The 22887-nt window shown below is 35.0% G+C and overlaps 2 protein-coding genes and 2 long non-coding RNA genes across 6 annotated transcripts; 1 reads left to right on the top strand and 3 right to left on the bottom strand.

Moving 5' to 3' along the window:
* The first annotated feature begins 2085 nt into the window (after positions 1 to 2085).
* Positions 2086 to 2695, top strand: LOC147511982 (uncharacterized). The gene is made up of 3 exons (XR_015217197.1): positions 2086 to 2147; positions 2247 to 2393; positions 2566 to 2695. It is a non-coding gene; the product is annotated as an uncharacterized LOC147511982 (long non-coding RNA).
* A 3951-nt stretch (positions 2696 to 6646) lies between these two features.
* LOC147511981 (uncharacterized) lies at positions 6647 to 9954 on the bottom strand. The gene is made up of 7 exons (XM_086603569.1): positions 9740 to 9954; positions 8381 to 8448; positions 8171 to 8245; positions 7599 to 7630; positions 7415 to 7492; positions 7146 to 7310; positions 6647 to 7037 (listed from the first exon to the last, which is right to left on the bottom strand). Exons 1-6 carry the CDS (start codon positions 9779 to 9781, stop codon positions 7252 to 7254), a joined length of 354 nt encoding a protein of 117 aa, XP_086459695.1. The 5' UTR covers positions 9782 to 9954; the 3' UTR covers positions 6647 to 7037; positions 7146 to 7251.
* Positions 9955 to 9963: 9 nt separating this feature from the next.
* On the bottom strand, positions 9964 to 13472 carry LOC147511980 (uncharacterized). Of its 2 annotated transcripts, none has more exons than XR_015219557.1 (5): positions 12650 to 13472; positions 12241 to 12309; positions 12045 to 12136; positions 10437 to 11133; positions 9964 to 10180 (listed from the first exon to the last, which is right to left on the bottom strand). It is a non-coding gene; the product is annotated as an uncharacterized LOC147511980 (long non-coding RNA). The 2 variants fall into 2 exon arrangements; XR_015219556.1 differs by having other exon boundaries at positions 9964 to 10155.
* Positions 13473 to 17747: 4275 nt separating this feature from the next.
* On the bottom strand, positions 17748 to 22725 carry LOC147511979 (uncharacterized). 2 transcript variants are annotated; one of them, XM_086603554.1, is made up of 16 exons: positions 22569 to 22725; positions 22257 to 22487; positions 21213 to 21523; positions 20901 to 21113; positions 20715 to 20807; positions 20503 to 20622; positions 19959 to 20408; positions 19805 to 19870; positions 19465 to 19719; positions 19173 to 19390; positions 18921 to 19079; positions 18738 to 18842; positions 18592 to 18655; positions 18414 to 18509; positions 18231 to 18335; positions 17748 to 18142 (listed from the first exon to the last, which is right to left on the bottom strand). In XM_086603554.1, the coding sequence occupies exons 1-15, from the start codon at positions 22723 to 22725 to the stop codon at positions 18243 to 18245; spliced, it is 2631 nt and encodes an 876-aa protein (XP_086459680.1). In that variant the 3' UTR covers positions 17748 to 18142; positions 18231 to 18242. The 2 variants fall into 2 exon arrangements, with proteins under 2 accessions (XP_086459680.1, XP_086459681.1); XM_086603555.1 differs by having other exon boundaries at positions 17748 to 18108.
* Positions 22726 to 22887: the final 162 nt, after the last annotated feature.

Below are 22887 nucleotides of genomic sequence, written 5' to 3'. Positions count from 1 at the left end.
CCAATTCGAAGGACTCATAAAGAAGATTTAGTAAAAGCTAAATCATTTATGGAATCATACAGTAATAGTTCTATTCATCCGCTAACGAAGGATTCCCCTGGTAAACATGTAAGTTCTAGAACCCAATTTTACTTTTGTATCATTAGCTTATGCATTAATATCAGTTTGTTAGTTATTAAAATCAATTTGATTGTTAAGACCAATGTAACTAGTGGAACTAATCATAAGTTTATAACCTATATAAAACAGGTCTTTAGGTTTAATGAATATTTATCAATCATACCTAAGGTATTTGTTTAGTAACAAAATGTTCTTTAGTATTTATGAAAGCAATTCTTTATTCCTATATCATTTATCAACAAATATATATGTTTGATTTTGTTCTTCACAAAATAGGCTTTGGGTTTTATTGTTGTTGTTGTTTTTGTTGTTGTACATGCTAATCTAATATTGAAGATATGGATATGGTGTTATTTATTTTTCTTTTTTGAAAAGTTAAGCTGGAGTTAAGACGGGCCCCACATGTTTTATTACCTGATGTTAAACCTTACAAACTAAGCGTCCATATGTGGTTGATCGTTAATGGGAGTAACACAATAATTTACAAGTCAATAGGTAGCAAGCCTGACATACATGAGCCTACTAAAAATATATACATACCACAATGGTAATAGCCAGAAAGTGGTAATGGGAGTGGTCTCTAATTCTCCTACTTTCTAACCATGATTTGCTTCACTATCTTATGATGATCCTTCCTAGGATGACTCTGCGCTTTCTAATAGTCCCTGAAAGTGCATATAATTATATTCCAATCAGACGAAGACATGACGCTGTATAATAACTTATGGTATCACTCTTGCCAATGAATATACATGACAACAATTACAAAGAATGGTCAAAACATATTCATTTGAGAAATCATTTAATACTATATTAACTATATAGAATGATTACAAATTCATTCTCATACATGTAAATTGTTAATGAGCCACTTATGATCTGAGCCATTATGAACCATCTACTACAATTAGGAAGGGAAAACTAACCAAGTGTCTCTTATGTCTTCTCCCCCATGTTCTCTACACCTACATGACTAGTTCTTTCTAATGCCATTCTCCATTATGACTTCTAAATAGAATTGGATAAACTATAAACTCATTCTATACACCCAGTCATATACATATTTTAATCCATACTACATCACACCGATATGAATAAATTTCATTTATTTTCTTCCTTGTGGACGCTAACACTGATTATTGTCGAACTATGTAAAACCATTGCCTATTTACTCCATGCAATCTCCATTAGCAAACAACCTATTTTGTTGTAATGCATAAATTTTAACTTGTGCCTTTCCAATCACAAAAGAAACACTCGCAAGCACAACCGTACACATAAGTGAGTCCTAGAGTATTATCCCAAAATTCTTTGGTGTAGTCCTCAAGACTCCTCAACTTTTTGTTTTTAATTATTGACTTTACCTTCTTCATCATTGCAATAGTAGGCTCTCTACTTCTCTTGAAGAGCACTCTGGGATCCTTTTACATACTTCTTTTATTTTGGTTCACAGTTGACTATTGATTTTGATCCTTTGAAGGTGATACATACACTTGTATACTTTTAGGGTGTCTTATCTGTTGTATTTGAAACATTTGATGGAGGTGGTACCCGTGTACCTAACAAGGAGGAAGTGTTTAAAGATGACTTGCCTAAGATAGGGACATTATTAAAATGGTGTATATAACCTATATATTCACATGCAAAATTGTAATTAATTTGTTAATTGCGTGCTAAAGTTGTTTATTGTGCAATTTGCCATTGTGGAATCACTAGATAAAGTCCCAACAAAATTTCATGGAATCCAAGGATATGTTTCCGTCTACAATTTAAGTGTGGGAGCATATCAAACCACTTCTAGTCAGGTGTGGTTTGAAACTGGTTATGGTAACTCACTCAATAGTTTACAAGCAGGATGGATGGTAATTTTTCACAATCCCTATATTAGAGTTGTTTCTATTAATTTGACACATACACTCCTTCAACATTGTATGTTCACTTAAATATTATTCAATTCAATTTGACAGGTTTCGTCACAGTTTTATAAGAATAACTTCACTCGGTTATTTGTATTTTGGAAAACTGACGTAAGTGAAATTGTATACATAATTTTTTTTTTAGTTAATTTCAATTAATTTATTAAGTCTATCTTCGGTAACCCAATGTTCACTTCGTATGTACCCAAGGCATTTGGCGGAAATAAAGCTTGCTTCAACCTTCTCTGTGGTCGTGGGTTCGTTCAAGTCAACAGCAAGAATCCTGTCAATACTATTATAAAGTCAACAACTATATATGGTGGAGAACAGTATATACTTGAACTCTATGTATTCAAGGTAAAACTTTACATACTTGTCCCTAAACAATACTAATTTATTTCACATATTTGTTCTAAATTTCTTAGTTATATTTCTTAATCTTTTTAAATTTATTTATTTATTTAGTTTTTCCATATCATCGTTATGCTGGTACAATAAACTTAATTTTAAAATTGTACATTTGTGGCAGGACAAGGTTGCTGGAAATTGGTGGTTCCAAGTTAACGATATTCCAATAGGTTATTGGATAAATACTTTAGTCCCACGTTTAGAGGGAGGCGCATCTCGTGTTGCTTGGGGAGGATTGGCACAAACCTTACCAAATAGATGTAGGAAACTTATTCCAAAAATATACTTATTGTTAAGTAAACAAGAAAATCAAATTGATATGAACAAATCAAACAAACAAACCTTTTTAGTTCAATGTTGTTGCTTGGGGAGGATTGGCACAAACCTTACCGAAAAAAATAGACTATTTTTCCACCACTATTGGGGAGTGGACATTTTGAACCTCATGATGAAGGCGCGAAAAAAGTAGCATATTTTCAAAAAGGTTTTTTCTTTACGTAGTGTTTCAACATAAAACCCAATCTTGTGGGGGAATCAACAAAATTTTTGGGGTCATTCCAAATGTCACGAAAGTAGCATATTTTGAAACCTGAATCAATTAGCAGTCATTCCAAATGTACAGTTTGAAACCTATTATGTATGGCCATTTGGTCAAATTTGGTTAGAAGGATATCTGTTCACCTTTGGTGGACCTGGAGGAAATTGTGGGGTTTAGTATTTGTTAAGCTATGATAATTATATGTATTACAATAATGTTAGAACGTTGTCTACAAGCTAATAAAGTGATCTCCAAGATCTTGATTCCAACTACGTTTGTAAATTTCAGTTGTTGGGCATGCATGTTTATTGCGAATATAATACACAACATTTATAATAAAAAACAACTCGGTTTTTTGTAAGGGCTTATTATGTGGTGGTCTTGATTTTCTTGAGATCTGTATAGTTAGAGTTTCCTAATGTCTTCTAAATTCTTAACCGGGTTTTTAGGAAACCAATTAATTTAGGATACTACTAAATCCTTAACCGAGTTTTAGGAATCCAATTATTTTAGGATACTACTAATTCTTAATTAACCAGATGGCCAATTAATTTAGGATACTACTAAATTCTTAACCGAGTTTTAGAAAAGCAATTATTTTAGGATACTACTAAATTCTTAATTAACCGGATCCACTTATTAGAAATTCTTGATTTTATCATCCAAATTCAAACACCCGAGCGTAGCTTGCTTCGTCCGTCTTTATCTTAAGATCATCAACTTCCATTATGTCCAATTGGATTTTCCCCCTTTTCAAGTTTTGCATCTCTTCAACAGGTTCAATATAACTCATGTATCAGCAACAATAATTGGTTCCCATGTATCAATTTTATAATGTTGCTAATCGATATCTTCCACTCTACTTCTTTGTATGTATAATTTAGGTTTTCTATAAATTCGGTATATATACATACAAAGAAGTAGAGTGGAAGAGATCCATTAGCAACAATATAAATTTGATACTAGAATTTTATTTATATAAGTGGATTGTACACAACCGGGTGGGGGTGGGGGGAATAGAAGAGAGACTGGTTACAAAAATTGAAAGAAAGAACTAAGGAATTGTAAAGCTTGAAATCCTCAACAAGGGTGAGGTATCCTTTATATAATAGTTGGACTTAATATATATTATAAATTTGAAGTTTGCGTAGTATGTGGTGACGTGTGCTTATAATTGCAGTCGAGCGGACCACCATGCCTGGGAATCATTCTTCATTTTCTACTTTAGGGATAATTAATAATCTAAAATTTACTATTCTCTTTTTGACTTTAAGAGAATTATATATTTTTCTTCTTTTTGACTTTATGTACGTCTCCTTACGGGCCATTCCCACTTTACTTTGTCTGAGAAATATATTTTGTGAATATAATTCTTCTGCTTTATGTATTTTCAAACATGCTTTAATTTATGTTATTTCCTTTTTTCCGAAACCACATATTCAACAATTGCTTCCCACATTGACTATGCTAGCTGATGGCTGAGTCATTTCTTTGGTCAGGATCAATAGTCTTCTTCTGACTGACTTTCTCTTGCTAAACAATGATATAGATTGGTATCATCCTGACTTGGCCGGCAGGTGCCGACTAGCAAAGTCGGTAAAATCTTTGGGTGATGATACCAGAGGTCTAGGGCTCGAACCCCGCCAGCATAAAGAGTTGCTGATCTCATTTAAAACAGGCTTGCCAATAAAAAAATAAAAAAATCATCCTGACTTGAATTTGATGTCATGGATGCATCATCCTTTGGTGAAGAAGTATTCTTTTTGTTAGAGGAAGGTTTAAAAGAGGCAACAAAGTGACTTTTAAGTCTATCCATACATTGGGCAGTAACTTCTACTTTAGAAAGATTCGGGTTTTGAAATTTGATTAAATTTTTCATCATTTCAAAAAGATTTCCGGTATCAATTTATGGGGATGGATTAATTTTTGGGACACTTTCTATATAGGATTTAGTGTCATTTTCAATATTTATTATTATTTCTTCAATGGAGAAAGCTTTCCACCATCTCGAGTAAAATTTTCTTTTTAAAATTGGGACCTTCAAGTGATTATATTCACATTTGAATTTTCATTTCCATATCCATGGAATACCATATTTGGATTGATTATCGAAAGGGTCTTTTTGTAGTACGTCACACTATATTAGTGCGCTTTTGAGTTTAGTCACACGAAGTTTAAAATTTTGATTTTAGTCACACTCCGTTAACAAGTCTGTCTCAAGCCGTTAGTCAACGTATTTGACTAGATTTGACCGTACGTTGACTATATATATATATATATATATATATATATATATATATATATATATATATATATATAAGGCTCTCTGACAGACGTCCTTAAACGGATGTGAATAAAAATAGAGTCACGTATTTCACATGAAGTGGACCCCAACACAAAAAGAGAAAACCGCCGTAGAAAGTCAGAATGTTGATAGGCCTTATTATTTTCTCTCCTACGAAACCTTTTCTCTCCTACGAAACCTTTTCTTCTCCATCTTATTTCTCTCTGGTACAACGCACTTAGAAGAAGAAGAGATGGAACTTGTGGTACATAACAGATGAACCACTCTACCAAGCTTTTCGAATGTTCTAGTGATTATTGCGAAGTTGCGAAATCGTAGATTTTAACAAGCGAGTTGAGTTCTTATTCTCTAATCTGGATAAAGTTATAATTTTGATTCGTATTCAATTTCACTTAAGTTTGCATAAAAAAGTGGGTTTCTTGTAGATACTAGCCAATGAGTTCGCCTGTGGCCGGACCTGCTACATTGATAGTTCACGATGAACAATTTTTACTTTTATCATACTATTAACAACTACAATACAACATTACCTACCGTTACCTGCCATTAGTTGCATTACCTACCATTGGTAGAGTATTGACTAACCTTCCTCCTCATAAGCCAATGTGAATGAATCCTTAGCTTTTCAATAGATTAGCTGATAAATTGATTATCAAAGAGTGAGAGAGATTAAGGTTTTAATGGAGACAACGACAAAGGGTTTACAAATGCTAGTATAAACCATGACCACTGACCAACAGTCAAAAACAATCATTTCACATGATTTCCGACATCAATGCGTATAATTAGTTTCAAGTAATGAAAAATAGCATTTGAAATCGTTCGGGTCATAGATAAATGCATTTTAAGAATTTAATTCAATGCAACGAAATACAGATATATAAACTGTGAGAGTCAAATATAGAGTGGGGTGAGTGCTGTTCACTCTTTTGCACGTGAATGCATGTGGAAATCTTAGTGAATAGTTGATGTATAGTTGTACAATAGTTGATGTATAGATGTACAGGTTCGTTTGTGTTCATTATAGACTAAACAGTAAAGCTAAAAAAAATTCATGTACAAATAAGCTATTAAGATAGAGTGCAGAGACAGAAGTCACAAAAGAACGCCTAAGAAAAGACTAATATCATTTACATATACAGTGTAAGTAAAGTTAGAGCCACTGAAGTTCCTTCTGTCTGGCAAGTTCTTTGTTGAAGTATTCAGTTGTAGATAGTGACAAAATGTTATAGTTGTCAGAGCAAGAAGAGATTTATATGAATGATTACATTAAAGATAATTGAAGAAGTTCCATTTGTAGATAGTTCTTGCATTTATACAATGTTGAGGTATACACATCAAAATTATTCACAATCAAAGCATTGAAATGGAGAATTACATTAACTTATGTATTTGATACAAAGAGCTCATTGAAGAGTCAAATAAGTTCAAAACTATATATAGCAGTGTTTTTATCTGACACATATAGATTGAAAATTAAACCAAACAAAACCAATTCAACTGATGCAAAAAATAGGACCGATACATAACTTGAGTCATAACTGACTTCACGACAAACATTTAACATTTTGTATCAACTCCACGTTTTATGATCTAAGTTGGCATTGGATACAAAAACTGAATTGATGTACTTGGAACAAAGCTCTCCAATCAAGATAGGAAGGTAGCTCCATTCTTAGTAGCAAGTAGAGTGTATTCTTGACATGACGAACAAAATGTGTCCTAGCTTTGGCATATGGAGCATCTCTTGCTGCAAAGAGAAAAGCAGGAAATCTATGAGTTCGTGTGAACGGAAAAAAAAATGCATGGTCCCGTACTTGTACATTTCAATTAGCCTCTGAATTATGCATGCTCTTACTTGCTATCCTTTGTAAACTTAGAATATTCTGCCTTCGCTTCCACCAACATACAAAGCCAATAACAATTAGCAAAAGCGCAAAAAACACTCTGAATGCAATGCCTCTCTAAGCAGCAGTGGAAAGATGTGGACCACATGTAGGTAGTCTAGGTATACCATAAAGACCTGCATTAGTAGTAGAGGTATATATTCCCACAATAAGTATTCTTATCTGCAAATCATTTAATTCAGAGTTAATTATAAGCTTTTAAAGAGTCAATGTAGCATACTTGAAGCTAGCTGTATAAAGAAGTCTTCCTCCAAGCACAGCTGGGACTCTTCCAGATAATAACTTGCTATTGAGATTCCTGTAGCAGGATAAAGTAGATTAGAAAGTGTTAACGTTTATGCATAACCGTGTACATAAGAAAGCAAACCTATGCAATTGATGTTGGCAATTCATATGTTGCGTACCTACATCCTTGCTATTATTGTATATGAATGAGCTGGAAAACATGATGAACATAACACAAAAGAATTCAGATATTAATTTCAAATGCTTATAAAGTTTGAAGTGCGTGATATAGCAACATGCAACACAATGACAATGTTAAGAGAAACCAGTTGAATCTTGCAAGGTGCGAGCAATTATATGAAGTGTATGAATTAAAGACTTCTGTTGGGGGCCTGGAGTGGATTAATTAAATTATGCAACAATAGGTTCAGAAGACTTAACTAAAGGAATAAGGACCCAGAGGAACACAAATGAAAGACAATGTGCACAACGATTGGTATCGGCATAAACCACATGACTATTTGGAGAATGCATGTGTTGATCGAAGTTGTCTTTTGACTTTTTTCAGATATGAAGTTATTTATCGGGTATCAACAACTTAAAAAGAGATATTAATCCTTTTCAAGAAATGGAAGCTAAATTGGTGAACATAACATGCTTACATGCTTTGCATGTCTTGGGATGCATGATGTGTTTAAATAAGAAGATAGATACATATCAAAAGAAGAAAAAGAGAAAGAATCAGGCTCACTTTAACATAGTCTGCGTGTCTTGCACAATCAACATGCGCATAGTGTCGGTTAACAGTCTCATACTCCACATGGGACTGCAAAAGCACCATAAAATTTTAGAAAGTGAGATATATTTCCAAAACAATGTATTAGCACCACTAAAGAAAATTTATGCTTCTACAAAACATATATGCATTACAATAACACGCAAAATTGTAATTCTTCTCTACCTCTCTGCAGGAGCTTTGTCGATCTCACCAAAGGCAAGAGCCTTGGCTTTTCCCTCTTCTGCTAGCACCTGAGACAAAGCGTGTAACAAATTCAGTCATTCAAAGTCTACTATGTTGCCTACACATTAGTCATTGTGTACTAAATCAATCCATTATGCACTACACCCAAAGCTAAACTTTATCAAAATGCCCATGTTTTTTTCAAAGTTTATTACTAACCTTGAAGGCAATTTGTTTCTTTGATGGGGTCAAGAGGCAACCTTCAATTTCTAATAAATAGTATTTGTAAAATGGATTATGGCAATTCATTTCTTTGATGGGTGAAGAGTCTTTTTCTTTTTTTTTAGGTGAAGAAAGAGGCGATGGAAGTTGAGCAGTTTTTTTTTTAAGCTGGAGAGAAATAACACGAACACGTGTAGAAAAACTACGCCAGAAATTTCAGAAAACAAAAAATGACAAAATTGCAGACGAAGGGCACGAATGGCGGCTCATCAAGCCTCTTATATAAGTAGAATAGATAATGATATGATAACTCGCAATGAAGATCAAAGGAGAAGAACCAAAATCAGAAGAACAATTGCTCTAAAAAATTTGACCAAAATCAGGACAAATTAAGTTAAGGTAATTAAGAACTCGGCTTACGGATACCAGCTACATGGGGGTGATTGTCTAATCTTACCCTTTCTTCACCAAACAATTACCTATATAATTTTAAATGTTTGGTTCACCAATGATATGAACGCCATATTTTAAAAGATATTATTAATTGCCTCAGGATCAGGAGACATGCATAGATTTGTATGGTGTTATATGATCTAAGTTGCATGCTAAACCATTAACAAACACATTGTTCACTTTCAATTTGTCATTTTTTTTTCTTTCAATACAAAATTTTGGTTATTTAAAAGCAAAATGAAGGTTTGAACATGATATGAAAAACATTTTGTAAATAAGAAATAATTATCTAGCTAAGGATTGCGAGTCACAAATGCAGGAAAACCTGTGTGAGTTCATCGCCTGGAATGAATGCAATGAGGGGTGAGTGGGGCCTTGTGTATTATCCATTTCAATTGCAAAGCAGAAAAGGTGTGAGATAAAGAAACTTATATCTTTTATATTATACCTAATAAGAAATTTATATACACTAAAATGAGTTTCTACAAGTTCAGTAACTTTGCAATCTCAGCTACTAATTATGGCCTAAACACGTAAAAAGATATGTGGGCTAATGTCGGCTAGAGAAGTCTAGGATCATCATAACACAATTAACTGCAGTCCATCAAACTTCTCTTTCCCTACTTTGATATCTATATACGCTTTTGAAAAATGAGGAAAAGAAAGTAGAACAAAATGCTTTACCTGTGGGTTTGGAACATATATATTGCCATCTTTGTACTTCATTCTTGTTGAATCATCAAGATCAGTAGCACCTCCAACAGTTCCCTGGGCATTAAGAGTGTATCCAGCCGGATTAGAATAACTTCCAAACCCTGTTGGAGTGCCTGCAGGAATTGGCTTATGTTGTGATGCTCCATACTTGAGGCCACCTGGGGCAAGTTGTGAACTACCTCGGCATCGCAAGTAGCCGTTACCATTCGAGGGATGAGGATAAGCAAGATTGTTAGAATACCCAGGCACACCCATAGGTGGCACATAAACTGGAGAGAGGAACCGACGATGCGGCATGAAATTTGGGAAATGAGAGACATGAACTTGTGGATACAATTGAGGAGGCGGTTGGTTGTTGAAGCATTGCAACTGAGGATGCAGATATGCTGTTTGCCACATGTGAATTGAAGGCTTGTTATTCAAAGAGCACGCAATAAGTATGTAGCCATAATTTGTGATTTTACATTTTTACTTGTGAACATAAGGCTGATACTGGGAAGTTTTTTTATTTGATTGTTCCTTACTGTTCTTTTCAAATACTGTGTAATGAACAGTTAACTTGCTAACCCAGTCATCTAATATTCGACGTGGAAGTGATGTGCAATGGCGTGTCAAGAAAGCGGGAAGCTAGTGAAGATGCACACACTCACGCACAGTATTTACTCACCTCTCATGGAGATGGTACACCTTGGCCATGCATTGATTCGTCCATCGATGGCTTGAAAAATGGCATTTCATAACCAATCTGATGATCATATGCCTGCTTGCAAGACTTAAGAAGAATCATTAATAGAAGAGTCATAATAATATCATTAACTCATTATCCCTAATATTAAATACTATGAACTAATAGAAGCTGTCAAGTAAAAATCATAAACAACGACACATGAGAAAGACCATCTATGTTTTATTTCATAACCGGGCATGCTACATTGATAGTTTAATGCTGGCCTATAATATACATTCCAATAAGGTTTTCCTATTTTTTTCGGTAGTCAACATACTATAAATATTAGATATTAGAAAGTAGAGGATGTAAAGATGGTTTATCCCCCTCCAAAGCGTTCAGCAACCAACTTGGTGGTAGGGTAATCTACTCAGAACGTTGGGGTGTTTGCAGATATGTGGATCCACTTAATAGTTAATACAAAAGTAATCAAAAGCTTGAATATAATCTAAGGCATCCACCAGTCTTCTTGAAAACCATGAGATGCTAACTTCCTTCCCTTCCAAAAAACTGTTTATTTGTTGAGCATCAATTTCGACTTCTACTGAGCAGAATTTCCGGCACCATTGTATTCCTTTGAGTGCTCCTTGGCATTTTGCTTCTTCTGCTGTCCGTCCTTTGCCTTTGTCAGTTCTTGCTGCAATAAAAGTACCATTTGCATCTCTTAGTACATATCCTATTGCAACACAATTATCTTTTGGTTAGTAGCTTGCATCAATATTGAGTTTGAAGTTGCATGATGTTGGCTGTTTCCACCTCTCTGATGTTTCAGGTGCATGATTATGAACCTCCTCATTTATGTTGTGTGTGCTCATGAAGGTTTTGATGAGGATAGACAGATGAACCCAGTTGGGTTCAGACTTTAGACTTTGTATGGAGCACTCTACACCTTTCTAACCAAATGTTCAAATAGAGATATATGCAGAAGTTAGTCTAAATCTGTGTCTATAGGCCAATCTTTTGGTGGCCTATACCACAGGGCAATCCATTCTCTCACCAGCATGTTATTATAAGAATCAAGTTTAAAATTCCAAGGGGTTGTATACTATATCATAGTGACCGAGTGAAGCTACATTATAGCAGAATATGATATACATATCAAATTCAATAGCGGAATTACATGATCTAGCCTATTTGGGATGCTCTTGGAGCAAAACTGTTTGTTCAGCCGTGAGTTCTCTGTTTCTCAACCTTCTCACCACACAGTATCCCAATGATGCGAAAATCAACATTTACTTTACTGAATGTTAGTTTTGTATTACTAATCAGCAAAAATCTGTTGATAAGATAAACGGTAACGTAGATTACTTTGATAACGTCTCACTGTATTCAAGTTACCGCATAACTAAATTCACTATACATTAAGTTGCTACTGTCTTAGAAGTACAAAAACAATAGATCAAGTGTGAAGTAGACTCATTAAATTAATAAACTGAATCACTAATAGCAATCAAAAGTTAAAATTTCAATATTAAATTGTCCAATTTCAATATTAATGAAATATTACGTATAAACTCATATGAATTAGATAAAAAAAAACAGAATTACCTTGCGAACAAAACGTCTCTTGCACTCTTTTCTACATCTTCAAGCATAGTCGTTTGGAGCTCCATAAAGTCAAGAAGAAATAATCATGAAGTCTGGCTTGGTAGGAAGAAGAGAAAGGTGGGATTTAGAATATGATACGTAGGAACTGATATAAAACTGTAGCAGTTAAGTCAATAAATCAGAAATGGTTTACTACCTTCGTTTTGGAAACATCTTTCTTCTTCTTTTGAAGCTCCAAGCAACACTCATTAATCCAAGTAGAACTCTACAATACAAACAAATAAAATCAACAAAATTTAGTTTTTACAAAATTTAGAAATCGTAAAAACTAAATTTAATTTTTACTGCTAGACATGTTATAGACTTGCCCAGACTATGTTAACATGCATCCGTTCTATTTTGTGAGCTAGATAGGGGTTCAGGACAAATAGCATAAGATTAGGAGCTTAAAATGACTTATTCTTGTGGATAATGACAAAATTTGAACATAAACTAAATGTTACAAACCATTGAATCCCCAAAGAGTAAAGAGATTAAACAATGCATTTGTGATACACAGACGAAAAAGTTAAAGAAAACAAAATGTATTAGAATATAGTGCTTACCATGTCAATGAAACATCTATGACTAACATCGAGTTGCCATTTTCCCATGTAGGTTCAAGTTTCTAGCCATTATAGCCTCCCTCCTCAATCTAATACTTAAGTACTTGAAAAGTGAAAATATATACCAAAATTAAGATTGACACAATTGTATGCTTAGCAATAGTGGTTTTAAGCATGATTCTCAAGGCATTTTAGGAGCCCATTTAGACCTTTGAGGAGTTCCATCCACACTGAGTACCAGATAAAATCTGCTGCGCAAATCACATCCTTTTTTAATTGAATATGTTTTTACCTCGAATTAGGTTGGTTCACACAGTGAGGAGTTTCATCCACACTGTGTGAACAGCTCTAGACCTCTAATCCTTCTTTTCTTGGTAGCTATTCATTCTTATAAGATATGATAAGTGGCCCCCCAATCACTTTCATATGACCATTACCCATTAGCTAAACCAAGGACACACATCTTAGAACATGTAAAAGAAACCCAAACTTAAAATATAATCTGATTTTAATTTAGATTAATCAGGTCGAGACATGAGAAACCCCATTTTTAACGTTTATATAGTTGTTTTTTTAGAACCACTATAAATGTATAGTAACTCCTATGGGTTCTCTTGTTGCACCTTAGCTAATCTTGTTCACCCTCATATCTATCTATCAATCAATGACCCTAAACTTTTAAGATCTTAAATACATATTGTATGCTCAAGGCTGGTGTTTCATCACAAAAGACAAAAATGCAATGCAATTAAAGGAAATAATAACCGTGCAATAAAAACATAATTAACAATACACAATCTATGCTATTTCAAAGAGAATCACAAAGCAACCACCAACCTCCTAGATAAACAATAAGAAGAGGTAAAGCTTTTCGCAGAGGGTATTTACGATTGAGATTGTTTTTTTTTTAAAGTGTTTGACGAAGGTTGGGTTTTGTTTTATTGTTGATTGCTATTCTTCTGTGAGAGAGTTTCGATTGATGTGTTGGGTTTTGGTATTGGATGGCCGCGCTAAGAGGAAATAAAGAGGTGGAGTGGGTGGGAAAAGGAATGAGAATAAGAAGTAATACTTACCTCCTACTCCTTTTATGGGATGTTTGGTAGTGATAACCAAAGCTCTAATTTGCATGCTGGTATGTGGCGCCCTCTCTCTCAGAAATCTGGTCAGGAGAATTATTTCCTTGCGCCCTGTACCAAACAAAACAGTTTCAACAGATGAAATTTCTATAAAAGCTGCTATTCAAAAACCACAAAAACCAAAACAAACTACATCATAACAAAGGTAGTGTAGTATAAGCTACCTATCAGACTCATATTCATCACTATATCGCCTTGATCGCATTAACTTAAAGGGGTTTTGGCTCCCGAATATCCAATTGACTAATTAATTCTTTATAACGTACTCTGTTTTTTTTTGACAAATAAGAGGAAGAGAAAGAAATCATAAAAACCTTCAAAGAAACAACACTACCAATACAAACAATAAAACCAAACAAAAGGTACTTGAAAAAAAAAGATAAACAAAAAACAAAGAGAAAAAACCTGGTTGAATCTAATTAAGGCACCATTTTAACAATGACTTTACTCTCTATGCAGTTTTAACCACAATACCTTTAATAACCATGCCAGAAATCAAAATACAATGAAATCAGTACTTTACTTAAAAAGTCGTCCAAATCTTCAGTAGTGTTTCATGACACAAAATATTGCATCTTTTTTTTGTGTGTGGAGGGCTTGAAGGGATGACCTTAGTTTAATTCTTCTGTTCAGCAGATGCTTTCTCTTCACTTTCTTGATAGCTATCTGCAGGAGACTTTTCATCATCGTCTTTATCAATCACTGTTGATGTTTTTTAGCGAGCAGATGCTTTCTCTTTTGTTATTTTGAGGGTTTGAAGAGATGAATTTTTTTTGGTAGAGTTGGAGGTATTTGGTAGAGTATGGAAAGAGGTTTTTAGCTATTTTGAACAACGAACAATTGAAAGCGGCAAAAAAAGGGCGTAAAATTCCTTTTGTTCTGCCGAATTATCACAAAATCTGATGTGTCAGTCTTAAAGAAAAAATGGGAGCTGACGTTGGGGGGCATGGGAGCATTCTCAACTACTCAGTATTCATGGTCTTTGATACCTTAAAAAGTGGCGATGTATTTAATTCTTTAAGACTAAGCCTCCACCTCTCTCCTCACATGCGTTTCTCTCTCCTCACGTAGTCTCTCTCTCAACTAGCAATGAATCAAGGATATAGAAACTATGAACCTTTCTTTCATGCCAACCAAATCACCATAGATCCTTCTTGTGATTTTCAAATTGGGGAGTGAATATCCACATTTAATCAAGAGAATATTTCCTTTGTCACTGGTTTTAGAACAAGTTGAAAACTAAAAGAAGATTAACCAAAGTCTAGTTCCACGCGACTTCCAACTCGTTAAAAAGGAAACAAGAACACCAAAGTTTGAATTCCAATCTTAAATCAGTACAAAAAAAATGAAGTCCTCTTGTTAATTTGGTGGAAGTAGAACAAACTTGTCCCACAAGTAGAATAATTACACAATTCTTCTCATTGAATGGAAACTCACGTCTATTTTCAATCCTTTTGATTTTCCAGACATGGCTATAAGATCATCTCGTATATACCTATTTTTTTATTGGTAAAGAATCAATTACCAAGGAATTAGATGTTAAAGATGAGTATACACATGTTTGGATGACCTTTGTATGAAGAGATCACTAGTTACGGATATTTAAAGGCAGCTCGCGAAGAGATTTAATGGTGAGAGAGAGCAAGTATTCGAGAAAAAGAAATATGGTATTTTTTGTTATTTAGAATTTTTGGGTCCCACTAGCTATACCACGTAAGAGAAGCTTCGCGAGATTTCCAAATTTAGTGAGAAGTCCGTCCACGGACGCCCGCTTAAGAGTCATATATATATATATATATATATATATATATATATTTTTCGTGTGACTAAACTCAAAAGCACACTAATATAGTGTGACGTACTTACAAAAACACCCTTATCGAAAGAAAAAAATACCATATTTGGTAGAAAATAATAGGGTTGGTAACCCAATAAGAATATTTTCCTTTCCCTCTTAATTAAGGATAATACAGTGTCCATTTGGAGAATAACTATGAAATTTTCTCAGGAAGTGTGTCCATGTTTAGACCAAAACATTTCCACCATTATATGGATAATCTATCCTTATTGATAGAGGACATAGTTTAAAGAAGGGGATTTTAGGATTTAGTTGTAATTAGGCTTTGGTTCAGAAAAACTTAAATATTAGTTTTTAGTCCTATGTCCGGTACTTGCCTATCAATCCAGTTGACCATGGCCAAATTGATTTTTTTTTAATACAAACTGACGGTCAAGTACTGGAAGTAGGATTAAAACTAATATTTAAACTTTTCAGGACCAAAAGCTAATAAACCAACTAATAGTAGGACCAAATCCGAAAAAACCCTTCAAAAAAGCATGTTGATTCTGATAAAAGAATGTATAATGATACGATATAATCCCAATAATGAAATGTGATATCAGTAAGTGTTGATTTCCTGGATTTAATAGGATTAATCTCTATTAATTGTCCTGCAGAGATAATTTTTTTGAAAATAGCTTTGCTAAAAGCAATTGGGCTTCTATTATTTCCAGGTTTGTGATGATTGTGGGTAATTTCCACAACTGAGGTTGACATTGTCAACATATCTTCATAAGCAAATCTATATTTATGATCTGTAGTAGGAAAAAATTCATGAGGCAGATAACCAGCTACAAGAAGCTTAGGAAGAACCGAAGAACTAAATTAGCTTATATAAGCCTGACTTATTTATTTGTCTCGCTGAACCAAAAAACTCCTGCCCCCCTCTTCGAATCTTCGAGACTTAAGGTAAAGTGGTAAGCTCGTAATTGACTAACATGAAATATCTTATTCTCCTCTAACCGATGAACCTGTTGCACTACTATTGTCTTCCCCTTCGTGATCCCACAAAGAGCCCACACTAGTTGTTGAGGTGTACTCATGCAGTCATGCATTATTAAACTTTGTTTAGTGTCTTCAACAATCCTATTACCACATACGAATCATCAGGGTGATTAATAGCCAGGATTTGTGTTCCTTTACTATACTTGCCATTGTTCTGCCTCCTCCATCCACGTCCATATAGAATAGGCAAGACTCTTCAGTGTGGAACGTGCAAAAACATATTATAACACAGTCGCCTTATATCCAGTTATGGTGGTCATGGATGTTTTCTGTTCCAAATGCATTTCAATAATGAGATCTAAAGATTTTTTATAGGCAAACTGCTGTCGCCAGTACTGAGTTACGAATCTCCACTCTCAGTCTGGCTTTAAATAACCACTTATCAAGCGCAACCTATAGCTCTTTGGATATGCTACTACCATAAAGTTTTTGGTTTCACAATTCTATTGATAGTTTTCATCAAATGCTATATGCATTAAACTTGAAAATCATTGGCTAAGGTGCATTTATAGTGCCAAGGAGGCAAGTAATTACCCTTCCTAACACATTAGTTTTTCGTTTTGTTTATGTATGGATTTCGGTTGTGGGGGGAGAGGGGGTGGAGATGCTAATTCACTAATTCAATCTCTTACACTTCGCCCGAAATCTGCATATTCATTTTACAATTTTTTGCTCAGCACCCTGCAAGTTCAAGGTAGAACGTTTTGCCCGTTGAGCTCTTTGAAGTTTCTCCCAACTCTACTGGAACTGTAAAATGTAAATATGTTGCCAATGCTTCTTGGAACACAATCGAATCGTTTTGGGATTCGCTAGAAACCGAAACCCCAACCCCCCGGCAGCACCAAATTGTTACATTGCTTACCAGATTTTAGGATCATGTCCAGTGCTATTTCTCCCCTTTATGTCTATCATTCAACTTTTGTGTAAGACTAGGAGTTCCAATTGTGTTAAGATCAATGCGTGAGATGGAGAACACTTTCATGTATAAAACTAAATGTACCTGACAGGAATCAGAACGGACTGCTAGGCATATTAAAGCTTTGCAAGTTGCTTAATAGACGCATTGCCATTTATTCATGACTAGTTATAAGAGGGCTGGAAAAATGCAAGTGAGATGTTTAGAGATTAATCAGTCCTAAGCTTATCAGGCGTTCTTTATGTTTTGAGATCAATTCGTGAGTGTTTCTTGTGGATAACTGTCACTGATACAATAAAAGTGTCACAGTTGGCACACTTGCAATACCAAAACTGAAGGAGAATTGTAATTGTAAGGATTGCATTGAATACATAGCTCAGGAATGACGCCGTCTGAGGCCAATGCATAACTGGCTTCCGCTGTGGAACTCTTCAGTCCCAAAAGCAAACTTTTTTCTTAGGTTCTTCAGTATATACGCTGCCTTGGTCGCCTGTGTTCCTTCTGTTTCAAAGTTCCACTGATTGCTCTACCCTTCTATTGCTTCAGAACCCATTATTTCGCCCTTTGCGTTCCCGTGCCCAAAAAAAGGGAGTCAGCTTCCATATACCAAACCCCAGTCAGTGAAATACAGGGTTGATGATAAAATTTTCAAATGCCACACATGAGCATAAAAAAGAAGCATACTTCTGTTGGTGACTACATTTGTGCTAGGATGAAGTCAATCAGCTCGAGTCTAACTTCATCTAGTTCATCTTGTGAGTAGCTACTTTTTTCAGCAAACTGCAAAATCTAGATGAACAAGAGAACAAGGGGTAAATAGTACAGCAAACAATTAATGTTTTAAATAGAAAAGAAAATTTTAATCACCATTTCTGAAATTGGTTGATCTGATCCCTCCATGAGCTCCCTCATGTACCTCATCAAGTAGTAACCGCATTCAACGCCGACAGGTTGTTTTGGGCACTGCAATAAGCATCTACATTAAAATCATACAAAGATTTGTCGCTAAGAAAACGATTTGACAGTTGTGACTAGTTTCATTTACCTTGACACAGTGCCAAGTTGGATTTGGTCGTCTCTTCCCATTACCTTGTAATGCTTTTAGTCCACTTCATAATGGAAATCCAAACGATTAGTAATAATGGGGAAGCAACCTATACTTTGAGGTACTCAAAAGCCAAAAAAATTCACCTTGTGACATAGATTTTAACGTCAATGGATATGGGTTTCTGCATTGGATCCAGCCAATAAACATCCATTGATGATGTATCAATAACAATCAAAATCCAATGTCCCCTGCACTTGATAAGGTGGTGATTGTAAAATAATTTAATAAAAATATAAAAACGTACAAATCATAGCAAATACACTTACCTCGTCTTATAAGGAATGAACATGAGTTGGTCCTTTCTCGCAGCCTGTAATCTTTTTGTAATAATAAAAGAAGCATCGGAGCCCCTTGCAGAACTGATGGCAGCAGGATTGACAAATCCGTACCTTTCTTGATAATTAGGCGACTTGTCATACAAGAAACTGACGTACAGAAGAACCAATAGTCATATGACAAACTTAAGGCAAATCTCAATCTCAAAAGAAATAAAACAAAAATACCACAATTACTCTTACCTTATGTATGTGATGATGCAACCAGCTGTTAGGTCTTGCATGTTACATAAATGCACCAGATCAGGTTTGCCAAGGTGAGCACATTCAACCTCCTCTCCCTCAAATATCACACTTTGCACTGGAATAACAATGTTATCTGTTGACATGATTTGATCTATTAAACTGGCAAAGGCTTGAATAGGACCAGATTTATCTCCATCATCTTGATTTTCCTCTTCCTAAGGAGAAATACAATAAATAAAGAAAACCATACATGTTACTAAATAAACACAAGATATTAAAAGTACTGTACCTCAACTCCTGTCAGTACAAACTCTTTTGGCCAAGCAACGCAAGACCCAATCGCATGCTTAACCATGGTCATCTCACCAACCACCGGTATAGGGAGCAGGGAATCTGGAGATACTGCATACTCGACCGCCACACGTACATCAGTTTCTCGCAGTTGAACATTATGGATTTTTTCCTCTAGATCAGTTCTATCAAATACAATACCACGAGCTACAATGTTGGTTTTGAAATCCAAAGCCAGCCTACATTGTTTACTCTATCATAAAGAAAGTGTTTAGGCCATTATTAAACAGGAAGAGTACTAAATTACCAATATAATTATAAGTAAATTAGATTCTAACCTTCCCAATCCTAGAGTCAGACTCTGGTGGTGTCATGCCAGGTTCTGTATTTCCTTTGTTCTTTAACTATATGTTAGCAAACGATATGTAAACTCATATGAATGAATCATTTGCACAAAAATTATCAAAAGTATAGATATAGAAAATTATTCACCTGCCAATCTGTTTTCAACACAAGATGCAACGGTTGATCGTCATTCAGATACCCAGAACTTCCTTGCGATTTAATTGATCCATATTCAACAGATGGAGTAGTCAAGTGCTTTCTACTTTCAGTATTATTGGCATTGGAGCTAATTTTCTCAGATGATGGTGTGGTAGGTGGAACTTCTGGCAATATCCCATCAAATTGCGCCTGCAAGTCTTGCACTATCTGGTTCATCTCAAGGATTTTATTAGCTTGTTGGTTTATTTTTCCTTCCAGTTCACCAACGTATTTACTGGAATTACGTCTAGGGAGATTGAAATAGGTTGTTGGGGTAACAAACTGTCCTACACCTCTAACCCGACCAGAATGCTCTGAAGTACCTAATGCCAAGGTAAGAATGTCTCTATCTCCTTCAATGACTATGCTCCCCTCCTCACTCTGTTTTGTCAGTTCATCCTGCAAGAACGCCAAATAGGGACATCCAAGAATGAATTTGATATCAACAGGAGTATGCATGTTGCCAATGGGAATGATGCATGAAGAAACTTACAATGTGTTCAGCCTTTTCTCTGACAGCATCATCCACATAGACGCCTTCTTTATTTTGTCGAGCCTTTTTCCAAAGGACGCATCTATCTAATTCATCAACAGATGTCCCTAAACTTTGTTTCTAAACCAGTAATGAAAGCATCATGTCAGTGTTTTTGGTTGTAGCATAACTTTACAACAATATCAAAATCAAAAAAATCTGTAAGCACATACTAGTTCCTCGACTAGACCAGCATAGCCCTTTCGGCTTAGGCGGTGGTTGTATATATTCTTGGCCCGCCTCTCAGCTTGGCACTTGCTATTTTTCTTGAATATTACAAGAAAAGGTGTAAGCCCATTAGTCCATTACATTAAAAATACAAATTAATCATGAAATACTGTACCATTGCATACACATACCTGGAATTCTTCTGTTAGTCTTGATTTTACGAACGCATCCCAATGCTCTTTTCTAATGAAATTATATATTTTTGGAGGAGAATTAAGTAGCTCAGGCCGGTCTTTGAATGGATTGATATAATACTTTGTAAGATTTCCCTTGAACGTCCGAAATCTCTCTCCAATGGAAGATATAACATTTTTTCTTCTTTTTGAGTCTATTACATATTTGGCCTACCCATAATGAAAAACCCTATATTAATTGAAAAAAAAAAACAAAAAAACTGAAACATCCTAATACATGTACAAGAAAAAAAGTTGTCATTGACTTACCTCCACACGATTCCATATTCTTTCTTTCAACTCTTTTGGCACCTTATGCCAAGTTTCATAAATTATCGGAACCATCCTCCGACCCAATATACCGAGGAAACTAGAAAACTTCGAGCCAACAGGACCTACTGGTTGACCTTTGCCATTATACTCAACCACTATCTGTACACCACTAGTGTCCTCAGTGATGTTTAATAGGGTTGTGGGCCCTCTCCCTTTCCTTTTATTACTTGGATTCGTCGAAGATGACGCGACATCTTTTGTATTCTGTGTCCGAGCGCATTCTTCATAGTTAAGTTCTGAATTGTTATCTACATTGAAGGAACATACCGTCACAAGTACATCAGCTGGGATACGTATATGACCAAAAACCAATTTTATTACAAAATAAAAACATTCGCAACTAATACCCAACACAAATCAGTATTCATGTGAATAACAGCAGGAAGAAAAGGAATTCACAACAAAGGTTATAAATCTGAATTCCGTTGGATAATTGCAATAGTCAATGAAGTCAGACATATTGCCAAATTACATGGAAGAACACAACGATGCAATTTACAATATTTCAGCAGCTTCGAGAGTCTAGACAAAGCTCAATTGTAGTGCTGGTTGGATACTTGGATGGACTGAAAAACCCATAAAAGGTCGCAAGCCTGAGGAGTTCCTCACCGATTGAAATAAAATAATCAATGCTTGTACTGCTTGAACACGAGGCTTCTTGTTCACAGGGCTCTTATGAGGTCCTAGCTAAGTTCATATCACATATCTGTTATTTCTAATTTTCTATCCTATTGTGAAAATCTCCCCCACTAAATAGAGGTAGGGCATGTTTCTGTCATTTTCTATGTGTTTGCGTTCTTTTTTCAAATTTAAGTAAACTCAACTTACCAAAAAAACAGAAAATGAAGTCCCAGACATAATATTCACTTCACTTGGACATACAAACCGTACATTATACAAATCATGCTGAACATTAATCACAAGTAACAAAAAATAAATAAGTAAACTCGAGCTAATCACAAACTAAACAAATCTTAATACCTCCTGCATTCTGTGCTATAATTCCATCCTCGTCCTCTATTCGCCCCGTGCCCAAAGCCAAATCAACATTCCCATCCCTTTCTTGAACCTTATTATTATTATTATTAAACCTCTTAGTCCTTTTCCCCTTCTTCACCATTTTACCATCATTCACAATAACTTTCCTCTTCCTCATATTATTTAATTCTTCTTCTTCCACAACTGAATTTTTCTCGGGTGAAAAAAACCTCTCTGTAATTACATTAAAATTAAATAAAACTTAATATATTATATAAATAAATAAGTGAAATAATTAAAAGAGTTGGAAATTACCTAATAAGACATCGAGCGCGTTTAGTTCAGCAGGTTGATCAGAAGTTTCAGGGGTGTTTTTGTGATTTGTTGGTTTCTTTTGTCTTCGATTCTTTGGCATTTTAGTAGTAATAATTATTTCCCTTTCTTTATTTTTCTTCTTCACTCTCAAATTCATGTTTTTTCGCAATGTAGAATTTTGACTTTTGAGTCAACAAGTAAGTAAAAAGAGTGAAATATATGGGTTTGGTCTGTGGACCCGGTACACCTTTTAAGTGGATTTGGGCCCTTAGCTACTAGTTTTCACTTTTGATTTTGAGGCACGAGCGGACGCTTAACG

This window comes from Coptis chinensis, chromosome 3 (assembly GCF_015680905.1).
Source record: "Coptis chinensis isolate HL-2020 chromosome 3, ASM1568090v1, whole genome shotgun sequence".
Classification (NCBI taxonomy): Eukaryota; Viridiplantae; Streptophyta; class Magnoliopsida; order Ranunculales; family Ranunculaceae; genus Coptis; species Coptis chinensis.
The sequence above is the reverse complement of the archived record's forward strand: the minus strand, read 5'-3'. Positions and strand labels throughout refer to the sequence as shown.

Bases quoted from the DNA above. Each gene is read 5' to 3' on its own strand.
- LOC147511979 (XM_086603554.1), bottom strand. From the start codon at position 22,725: ATGAATTTGAGAGTGAAGAAGAAAAATAAAGAAAGGGAAATAATTATT. The intron at 20,409-20,502 runs GTAAGTTTCTTC...GCGTTCTTGCAG, and splicing joins GAGAAAAGGCTGAACACATT to GATGAACTGACAAAACAGAG. The intron at 19,720-19,804 runs GTTAGAATCTAA...TCTTTATGATAG, and splicing joins CTGACTCTAGGATTGGGAAG to AGTAAACAATGTAGGCTGGC.
- LOC147511981 (XM_086603569.1), bottom strand. From the start codon at position 9,781: ATGAAGTACAAAGATGGCAATATATATGTTCCAAACCCACAG. The intron at 7,631-8,170 runs GTGAGCCTGATT...CATGTTTTCCAG, and splicing joins GACACGCAGACTATGTTAAA to CTCATTCATATACAATAATA. The intron at 7,311-7,414 runs GTATGCTACATT...CTACTAATGCAG, and splicing joins CTTTATACAGCTAGCTTCAA to GTCTTTATGGTATACCTAGA.